This window comes from Urtica dioica, chromosome 1 (assembly GCF_054948205.1).
Source record: "Urtica dioica subsp. dioica isolate 48M chromosome 1, U.dioica_male_clone48M_v1_H2, whole genome shotgun sequence".
NCBI classification, from domain to species: Eukaryota; Viridiplantae; Streptophyta; class Magnoliopsida; order Rosales; family Urticaceae; genus Urtica; species Urtica dioica.
The window spans coordinates 14497745-14509048 of record NC_142756.1 but is presented as its reverse complement, the minus strand read 5'-3'; the positions used below and the strand labels follow the sequence as shown (position 1 = coordinate 14509048).

The window sequence follows — 11304 nt, the reverse complement described above, 5'->3', positions numbered from 1 at the left end:
ATTATGATTAGTTATATGTATATATACATATATAAATGTTGTTACGTTTTTGTTGGCTTTATTTTTTAGTGCAAGTTGTGTGGAAAGATGTTGGTCGTTATGCTTCTACTTCTGGTGTGACATCTTTCCTCATGTGTGCAGACTTTATTTCAGGCAAGTTTCCAGTTTTGACAGATTGCTTCGCTGGTGACTTGATTATGAGATATTGCTTTGTTGCTGACTTCATTGTAAGATATTTGTCTCGCTGTCTGTCTTCATTGCAAGATACTTGCCTCGCTGGTAACTTCATTATGTGATATTCGTTTGAGGCTGGGTAAGGAAACCCTAGGTTCACTTTCAAGATTGTAACGCTGCTATAAAAGACATGCGCTTCCCCTTAGCAGCCTCGACGCTTTTTGATAAAACACTCAGAGCTCTTAGACGTGCAAGACCGGCGGACTGGGAGGCTGTGTGTTTTGTTAATTGCGGTGTATTCACTTAAACACTATTCCACAAAGATTGAGTGTCTGTGAGAATTGGGTTTTGTGTTCTCGTGATTGAAGGTTCACGAACAGCTGAAGACTAAAGGTCATCCGAGCCAGGAGGTTGCTCGAATGGTGGAATTGAGACGGAGCTCAAATTCAGGGGGAGTCTCTGACTAGGTGATCACTGGTTGTAATAGTCTCTAGGTTTTATTGATTTGTTGATCGTAATCAGATATAAACCTTGTGTGTTCTATTGACTACAAGATAGTGAAATCCTTTCCACTGGCAGCGTGCCCCCAGACGTAGGTGTATTTCACCGAACTGGGTAACCATATCGTGTGTATTTTATTTACTGCACTGTTTGTTGTTTATCCATAATCTGTGTTCAAACAAGTTGTCGGACACATTGTGTGCGACATCTTGTCTTAGCTACTAATAAGAATTTCAATTAGAATTATATATATTCAATTGAAATAAATGTATACGTATATAAATTGGTGTGTGTGTGTGTGTATTATAGTATACACACAAGGATATATATTGATATAGATACTACGTAAAATAAATAAGTAAATGAATTAAAAAATATAAAAAAAATCGTCCAGCAAAGACATAAAGAAATTTATTAAAAATAAATAAAGAAAATAAAACCACAACAACGTATGTTACATATGAAAAACTCCTATAATAAATCCAGGTAAATCAGAATTTGCTTTTGAATTTTTTTATTAAAGAAAAACTATAGTATGGCAATCACTAGTTTAAATAGAGTCCCACATTTGCTGCACATAACAAAATCTTAAGTTCAAACACCTATAAATCTAGAAAAACAACATTCACTCAAAGCATTAAGCCTTGAATATTCAGCTTTACTGAAGTTTGGGTCTGCTCCACATGGGCCCGTTTTAAGTTTTTTTTTTTGCGGTTTTTCCCCAAGGTCAGACGATATTTAACCTTATATAATGTCTAAATTATCGCGACGTTTTGACCATGTGTTGATATTTCTCAATATTTCAATGATATTTTATAAAATGAAATTATTTATTAATGTTTTTTTTTACCGAGGTGTCTCTGGCAGTCGACGATATATCGTGGTATATCGACGATACTTTGAACACTAGTTTGAACATATGGACATCGTGGGCTGCACCATGGGTCAACGGTCATGTCAAAGATAGATTTATTATTCAGTAGGCGGTTGAATTCTTGGCGCATAACGTTCAGGGAAGAAGTAAAAACGAGATGAGGTGTAAACATTTCTTATCTAAAGGCGGGGAGATCAATAGAGAATGATATTGGATACGTGAAGGGGGCACACTAGAAGAATCTTATCCGAAGTTATCTTCTTGAATATGCATGCTACAGCAAAAGAATCCTGAGACTTTAATGAACTTTGTGAAAGAGAATAAGAATTTCAAGTATTGTTTCTTTTCTCTTAGAGCATCTCGTAAGGGATTCAAATCTTGTCATCCATAGATGGAGCGCATTTGGAAACAAAATATGATGGGCAATTATTACGTGCAATTGCATCGGATGCGAAGACCCAACTATTTCAAACTACGTATGGAGTTATAGAAATTTGAGTATCATGCATCTTGGACATATTTCTTGAGGAAGGTGAAATAAGCTATTGATGATGACGTTCATCATTTGGCATTCATATCTGATAAACACGTTTGTATTATACATATACATATACATATATATATATATATATATATATATATACATATATGGTGTGAACGTTGTGTTTCATGGTGTCTCTCATGGAGATTGGTATCATCACATAAACTTGAATTTCCAACATAAATTTAAGACTGATCATTGTCGTGATGAAATTCACCTTTTAGCATTCGCCTTTGGGAACGTGGAATTTGAGCATAATTTTCATTGCCTCGAGACAAAAGGATGTAGAAATTGCAAATTATCTCGAGGAGATAGGAATTAAAGGTTGGGAAAGATTTGTCCTTCCTGGTAAATGGTATAAATCTACGCTTGTCACTCAAAGTACGTACGTAATTGTGTTCATAACTTAGATTTATGTTAATCAAACTTATCACGCATGCACTAGGTACAACATAATGACAAGCAATAACACGAAAAGTTTAAACAATAAGACAGGAACTACAAAGACGTTTCCTATAGCAACATTGTTTGAGTTCACCCGATTCACACTGCAAACGTGGTAATACGATCGACGACAGATCTCCACCAAGTTAGACACCGTATTCGTGTCATTGATGCAAAATAATCTCACAAATATGATTACCAAAACATAGTATGTTACCGTCCATCCACTTAGTAAAAACTAGAGTCATGTCACAGGTGGAAGATTTGATTGTGACGTGGATTTGTTGACAAAGACATGCAGTTGCAGTTTATTTCAGCAATTTGGAATCCCTTGTAGACACGTCATTGTTTCGGCACAACATCAAAATGTTGATGTCTACGCGCTGTGCAGCCCATTCTATTTCAAGGAGGCTTGAATGGAGATTTAAGGATATCGTATATCCTGTTGGTAATGAAGAAGAGTGGAATATACCGGATTATATAAGAAACATGAAAGTCGGTGAAAATAAGACCAAAAGCAAAGCTAGAAGATGAAGGGTAAATTGACTACCCTCTCAAGGTGAAAATGTAGTTATTCATTGCAAATACAATAAATATAGATGTCAAGGTCATAATGGGAAGATATGCACTTGCAGGGGTTGATTATGTTTGTTTTCATCAGTCATTGTTTGTTTTCATTAGTCCCTTTTTGTTTTCATTCATCGTTGTTGGTTTTTACGAGACTTTATCACTTTTTTTTAAACGATGTTGTTGATTAATGATTTAGCGGGGTGGGCTTAAAAGGATGAACAAATGTAAAATAAAGGGGATAAATCTGTAGATCTACTGATTCGCTCGCGAATGCTAGCTTATAGTTTTTAAGACCTATTGATTCAAGGAATAATATAAATTAAGCATCTAAAATTTGTCGATTCAAACGAATGGAAAATTTATGGAGAAAATATAGAACACTCTCTCAAAAGGTTTTTTTTTCATTCCATCATAATCTGCTAAACAAAAGTGTGCAAGATTTTATAGGAGACCTTGAGACTTTTTATAAATCAAAACCGATAAAATATGAAAGGTCTTACAATCTGAAACGGAAAGCCAATAACCACATACAACCAAGACATACTTAAAATTCAAGAAAAAAGAAACTGAAATTGTATACGAATGGCCGAAAACATAAAATATCAGTTTGAAGTTCAATATGTCCGAATTTGGCTTAAATCATCTGACCCTAGTGTAAACACTGGCTCATTTTTATTATGCCCTTCCTAACGAAAAAAAAATCATATTCTGCGTCTATTTCTGTACGGCAATCCCAAGTTTCCAGAAACCGTAATCCAATTTACCATGCATCATTAACGCGTACTCAAGCCGTCCAAATCTGGCTGCATCACTCCCAATTTCGAAGTTGATTTTGTCAGACTGAACTGGATCTGCCTTCCGTATGAGAAGGGTATGTATGAGTACCGATGAGAAATCGAGATCGGCACCCGTAAAAACTGTTCGAAATGATTCTCAATGAGACTATCACTGAGTTTTATAGTCATGAATTTGTCCTCCATCAACTTGAGAGCGATGCTCCCATTGTACGTGATCTAACCAGTAAAGTTCTCACTATCCGTCACAAGGAACCATAGAGACCGTCAAAGGTTCAAATAAAACTTCAAAAGCAGTAAAATTGAAGTAACAATCACAAATCATCACAAATCGTCTATTTCAATCACAAACTTTATTTTTCCATCGCAAACCGTCACTAGACATTCATTTACCAAAATTAAAAAAAAAATCATTGCAAACTGTCTATTTCCATTACAAACCGTCGCTACACCAAACAAGAACATCGCAATTTGTATCAATACCATCGCAACCTATCACTATTTGTCGCTATCCCTATCTCTAACCATCTCTAAAAATCGCAAATTGTTGCTATCCTAACAAAAACTAGATCTAATCATTTTCAATCCAAACCGATTCAGATATACTTCACAAACATGTTGAACTTAACTGAAACCATAACTAAATGAAATATACACAAAACCATTTTAGGCATTTTGAAGTTTGGAATCTCCAAATTTTGATTCTCGTCAAGATCCGCGAAGACAATCATTGAACCATCGCTCTCCGTCGCAATATGTCATACTCAGCCGTTACCCACCATCGCGAACTATCTCAAGTGGTCGCAACCATCGCAAAGGAGAGAAGGAGATAGTGAGAGAGAAATGTGAAGGAGAGAAGGAGATACTGAGAGAGAAATGTGAGAAAGAAAAAGAGATACGAAAAATATAAGAAAAACATGATTTTAATGCTCTTAAGATTATTTTTGTCCAAAAAGTGGATAAAAATCCACTTTCAAATATTTTGAACATGATAGCTTCAGCCATGATAGTTTGCTAGTTTCTAGGTCTAAAAAATGAAAATTTTCTATTTTATGTAATATAATTTACTTTATACCTTGTTTATAATAGAGATTAATATTTTAATTTATTTATTTCGTGTAATTATGATTGATCATATATTAAAATTAATTTTCATACTACAAATTTGAATTAGAATAATGTAAAATAATTCTAGGGAGATGTAGTAATCAAAGATTGAAATACCGTTATAGTTTTAGGACTAAGATATTGCCAGTATCCTTTCGTAAACTATTGGTGTACCGTGGTATACAGAAAAGAAAATGATAAACTGTATTGTTGAAGTTACCGTTACCGTCGATGAATACCGTCAAATATCGTATTTATCGAGAGAAATCCAGTAAACAAATATATAGAAAAACCCATAGATAACATAAGATAAAAATAGAAATAGTCTACAATATCTTCATTACATTACAAGCCATAATTCAAATGGTTAAACATAATGATAAACCCAATACGAACACTACTATAAAAGATTAACAACACAACATTTATTTAAAATTATATTAAATTCGGATTTGACAAAAAAATAAACAACTAATTATACACGTTAAAATAATGATAATATTCATGTTATACTAACTAATTATATATAAACATTCATATTCCACAACTAATTTAACAAAAAACCAAAAACACATTCAAATCAAAACCCTATTTTCGGATCTGTCAATTTTTTTTTTAAATTAATAAGATTATTACCACTGACCAAGTTAGAAACTAAAGAAATTGAAATTAATTATAAAAAAAACTCACAAGAAATTTCATTGAAAAAACACTATAGTTCATCAAAGTTTGAACTTCGTCAGGATTTGAACACTTACTAGTCTCCATGCTCGCTTTTTGTCGAGACGCAGGGAAGAGTCGCCTTTAGCCGAGCGAAAAAAAAAACTCTAAAACTTCCCGACACTTTTCTGATTTGTGTACCGGTTTTCTCTTAAATACCATTGATTGTTTGGGAAAAAAAAAACCATTGAACCAAGCCGGTTTCGTCCAAGTTGCCGTCCGGGTTACCAATGAATTCAAGAAAAGCTCCGATTTTGTAAGAATCGACTCCGGACTCTCCAAAACTGTGGTTTCCATCGGCTTCCATGGAATTTCAATCTTTGTTAGGCAAATGGCCACTTTAGATCCCTTATATTAAAATTATAGTTTAACTATTCGATAGTTAAGTAAATAGCACAAACTAAAACCATGCCAATGCGACATATTACCTGATATATAGGTACGAGTTGGACTATTTTTTTTAATATTTAAATAATGAAGTTATAATTTTGATCGATTACTTGATATAATTCTATATATTATTTTAAGATAAATTAATACAATTACAGATAAAAATAGATAAATAAAACTAGTTTGGTGGAGTTTAAAAAGAGATAAGCAAAATAAAAATTCCGTACTCTATTATTCACAGAGTTGCATGATTTTTTTTTTTTTTTTTTTTTGTATAAGAGTTGTATGAATTTTTATTTGATCGTCTATTATGGAGTGAAAGAAAATGAAGTTGAATTGAAGTAAAATAAAAAAAAATTAAAAAAAAAATTTCGATAAAAAAAAAAAGACGAGGGGTAATTTACGTAATATTATTTCTTAGACAAATATCTTATCGTATTAGGATACCATTAACGTATATTTTGGAGACGTGACAATATATGGATGGGTTCCAAGAGGAGAAGAGCACAAGTTCCAACTTCCAAAATCCAAAGCAATAAATTAGCACCATTTTCCGAGTGAATTATAACAAATGCATTACTACTCTCTTCAAAACCCCACCAAATAACCAAAATCAAATTTATCCAACAAAAAAGATTCCATCTTTTGGGCGATGGCTACTTCAAATCTCATCTCCTGCCACTTCTCAACACTCCCACCTCCCAAACTCAGCGACCCAAAATCCAGAAACTCGCTCTCGCTCCGACCCCATAGCCTCGTCGCACCAGCGATGCCCAGAGCGTCAATATATGGCCTTTCAACTCTCCTCGGAAGAGCTTCGGCTTTGGCGCTCCGGCAAAAGGGTCGGTCGGAGATGTTCCGGAGGGCCGTAAACAGCGAGAGCAACGACGGCGAAGGCGTGTCGGAGATCGAGGCGGAGAAGAGAGGCGTGAATGCGAGTGTCGGCGATGGAAGCAGTTGGTCGGACTGGACAACTTCGGGGTTTCTGTTCCTCATCTGGGCTGGGCTTATGTACTATTTCTGGGTTCTCTCTCCCAACCAGACTCCGGTAAATTATAGATTACATATAGGGGTTTATTTCAGAAAATTTTTAAAATTAGCCCAATGACTACCTCAATTAATATTATATTTTAAAGGGTCAAGCGGCTATATAGTCAAATAGAACTTAAGATTTTACAAAATAGCCATAGTTTGTCAACTATAAGCAAACTAGTCAAAGTAAGATTAATCTAGGTTGGATTAAATTTAATCCCAACGAACTATAAAGACATAATGTAAGGTTTATGACGGCTGGATTAAAATTAATCGAGGCAGGATTAAATTTAATGACAATTTGGAAATCGAGGATCTGAAGCGGAACCGAAACATCTCCTTCTTCGGCGACGCGATTCTTGCGTCCTCGACGCTTGCGATGTTCCCGATCGCTCCGACGGCGGCGACGAAACCGGATCGCTGCGGGAGAAGACTCGACGGTCTTAGGGCGCCTTCTTCGAAGACGATTCTCCGAGCAACGTCGTCACCGGAGGCGGCGATGACGGAGACGGCGAGGGCGGCGAGATCGCGGAGAGGAGTGCTGGTACAGCCTGGGCTTCACGGAGCGGAGGTAGTTCGCCTGGTTAGGGATTCCGAGTCCTCCGCCGTAGGCCTAGTGAGACTGGAACTCGGCGAGAGTCTGCTTTCCGATGAGAGTGGTGGCGTGGGGGCTCTGGCGAGCAACGCGCGACGCGGCGTGGTCCAGAAAGATGGCTATTTGAGAGATGGCTATTTTACCAAACAAATGAAACTATGGCTATTTTGCAAAAGCAATAGTTTGGGATTGGCTAGTTCATACCATTTTTCCTATTTTAAAAAATATATCTAAGTCAGACATAGCTGCTGCCTGGTAGAATGGTCTCATGTGTTGTTTTAATTTGAATTATTTTCCTAATTACTAAAATTTTAACATGGGCGTCTAATTGGTCATATGCCAGCCTAGCCATCCTTTTATTATATTTTGTTTTAGTTTATAGCTAATTAGCCGCCCTAAATTATAAACGTTAACTTCTTGCAAATGAGTCCTTTTTATATGTAACAACTGGAACAAACTAGCTAAAATTTAGTGTGTAAAAAAAAAGAATGCAAGTTTTACAGTGTAAAAAATGTCATTTTAAAGAGGAACGCGTGAATATTGTTGCAAAAATACATAGGGGAATATAAAATCAAAATCAAGAGAGGATCTTTGTTTTAAGGAAATGATCCGATCAATACGGAATGTTCATAATGGTGCCAAAAAATTTATTAGTTTTTTTTTTTTCCTTTCTTTCTTTTCATAAAGCTGAAAACGGAGTATAAGCTAGTTGGCGACTAGTTGGTTGATATTCAATTTTCTTTTTTCAAAGTAGACAAAACTCGGTTTTGTTATCATGAATGGTTCTTCTTTTTTATTTTTTGTTACTGTCACTCAGTCACTCTATTTACTTCTCTTGTAAAAAGGCTTCAATGTCTAATTAACTATCTTCTTCTGTTGTCGATCGATACATTCATTATGTTATATCAGTTCACTTTTCATGACTTATAGAACAAGTTTTGCTTATTCAGGCAAGTGACGTGTATTTCGTAAAAAAGCTAACATTTTTGGTACGAAACGACGGATTCAGAATGAATCAAGTCCTAGTCGGACTTTGGAACATCATGGGAGTCTGGCCTTTGGTCTACGCCCAGCTTCTGATGCCGTCTGGTAGAAGGTACTTTGACTCACCGTTGACCCTTTTCCTTTATTGCCCTTTTTTTCAAAGTTTGTCTAATTACTATGAACGGCGTAGGGAATATTGTAAAACTAGTTTGAATTGTTTGGGAAACATAGTTGACTTTAAATGGTTTTTCAGTTCGTTGTTTACAATGAGCATAGTGTTTTCGTAATGAGACCTTAACAAGGTTTTATAAGAGATTTGCTAACGAGGTTCAGTCTAATCCCCAGAGCAGAAAAAGTTAGTTCTAGCTGCCTTTTTTATGATGTTCAAGTCGTTACACGGTCTTGCACAATTCTCCGACCCTAATAACAAGCTAACCTGCTGAGATCTTCCCCAAGAAATTGCCTCTCTTGATCTAAAGCTAAAACTCACATTACAAGAATCACTCCAAGAAGTGAAATCCACACTGATTTGACTTGTTACCAAGGAAAACGTATAAAACTACTAAAATAACCAGCTAACTAACTTCCTTCTAATCCTAGCTGCACTTGGACTCCATCGTGAGCCGTTGATTCCCATGCCATCCTCAAAGATCTTGCCACGTCAGTTAATGAATCCTCATAAGCTGTTGAAGAGCTTTGAAGCTGAAGTCTTCACACATGAGTTACTCCTATCATTACCAATCGGTCTTCAGATAAAACCTCGTGATTAACATGGTATGAGAGGCCACAAATGTTAGATATAGACCCTTTGTCTTACAGTAATGAGACCAGACCCAACATGAGAGGGGATGTTTAGGATCTTACATTGTTGAACTGATTTATTTTTAATTTTCGCTTGAAACTTTTGGACGGTAGGACTTAACAAGGGTTATAAGATCATTTTCTTTTTAATTGTGTATAGATTGTAGTGATTTATGTGTGTATGTGCATTGGGTTTGAATTTAAAAATGTGCAGCTCGAGAAGCAGTGTCAAGGTGTGGCCTTTTGTATTACTTTCGTGCGCCGGCGGAGTTTACGCTCTTTTTCCGTACTTTGTGTTTTGGAGACCGCCACCTCCTCCGGTCGAAGAAGCCGAGCTTAAGAGATGGCCTCTCAATTTCCTAGAATCGAAAATAACAGCCGCGGTGAGTAATTATGTGATTTTTCATTCTATGCTTTTGATGATTAAAAGCGACATCACCTCATATTTGATTTATTTATCCTCTTTGAAGAGGAAGTAACGAACACAGTTAAGTTAATCTGAGTCAATATGTAGGGAAATTAACCTGTGAAACTTTGCATAGGTTGTTATAAGCCAGGTTTAAATTTGTTTTCTTTTTTACTGTGGTTTTTCTTGGCCAACGAAATTTCGTCTGCATTTCAAACATTGGCTGCAAAAGCATTATTTGTTGGGTTTCTTTTATAATGAATAAAAATTGAAGTAAAATGTACATATCAGGTATCACTGTCTGCTGGTGTAGGGCTACTAACTTACGCGGGGCTGGCCAGTGGAGCCGACTGGAAGGAGTTCTATCAGTATTTCAGAGAAAGCAGATTCGTAAGAGTTTAAGCATTGATTGTATATATAATCACATGCTTAATCTTATTACTAATTCGATCCGGTCACATTAGTTAAAGAGGCTTTTTTTTTTCTTGTACAGGTCCATGTCACAACTCTCGATTTCATTCTAATATCAGCACTTGCTCCGTTCTGGGTTTATAATGACATGACTGCTCGGAAATCGTGAGAAATATCTCTTCTATCAATGTTTTGCTTATACATAATGGTGGCGTTTTTTTTTTTTTTTTTTAACATTTGACTTGTTCCTAAAATAGGTCTGATAAAGGGTCTTGGCTTCTGCCACTATCATTGATTCCATTTTTCGGCCCAGCTTTGTATATTCTTCTCCGACCACCAGTCACAACTATACCAGAGTCGCTGAGCAGTTCAACGGCATCTGATCCAAAATGATTATCTGAAACCCTTCTCTATCTCGTGGAGGAAAAAGAAAATAATAACTACAGAGGAAGGCAACAGTTTTGACATACCGTTTTTCAGCGATCAGTCACATTTTAATTTTTGTTTGATGACCGGCACGCTTAGATCCAATCAGCGGTTTCGTTTTGAAAAAAATGAATAAGATCGATTGGTGTTTTTTCTTTCTGGTTTTACATCTACATAGTGCGGTATTCGGTTGAAATATGGTCAGATGATTCATTCATTCAATTAATAGCGATCTAGTTTTTGGTGGTTATCTTGCACCAAAATTATAAAGAAAGCTGGGTATTTATTTACTAAATATAATCGCACTGATAAAAAAAAATTACTTCTGGCAGGAAAGGTTCAAAGCCAGTGAGAGATATTTCTTAGGCTACAAGGAAGATTCAAAAGCAATGGCATAGCGTGGGATTTTGTACTGATAACATGGAGGCTCAGAAAAAAAGTTAATTCTAGATCTCAAAAAGACCTAGAACAACTTTCTAAATTTTCAAGTATATTTCCGTTGTTTACAACAATAAAGAGACCAGTTTCCCTTGT

At 35.8% G+C, this 11304-nt stretch overlaps 1 protein-coding gene across 1 annotated transcript; it reads left to right on the top strand.

Annotated features, from left to right (window-relative positions):
• Positions 1–6591: 6591 nt before the first annotated feature.
• Positions 6592–11167, top strand: LOC149407396 (uncharacterized). Its single transcript, XM_089613433.1, has 6 exons — positions 6592–7163; positions 8693–8838; positions 9742–9910; positions 10225–10323; positions 10427–10509; positions 10602–11167. The coding sequence occupies exons 1-6, from the start codon at positions 6768–6770 to the stop codon at positions 10735–10737; spliced, it is 1029 nt and encodes a 342-aa protein (XP_089469559.1). The 5' UTR covers positions 6592–6767; the 3' UTR covers positions 10738–11167.
• The last annotated feature ends 137 nt before the right edge of the window (positions 11168–11304 follow it).

Excerpts from the sequence above, each read along its gene's own strand:
- LOC149407396 (XM_089613433.1), top strand. The coding sequence starts at position 6,768 with ATGGCTACTTCAAATCTCATCTCCTGCCACTTCTCAACACTCCCACCT. Across the intron at positions 8,839-9,741 it reads CTGATGCCGTCTGGTAGAAG|CTCGAGAAGCAGTGTCAAGG; the intron begins GTACTTTGACTC and ends AAAAATGTGCAG. Across the intron at positions 9,911-10,224 it reads AATCGAAAATAACAGCCGCG|GTATCACTGTCTGCTGGTGT; the intron begins GTGAGTAATTAT and ends TGTACATATCAG.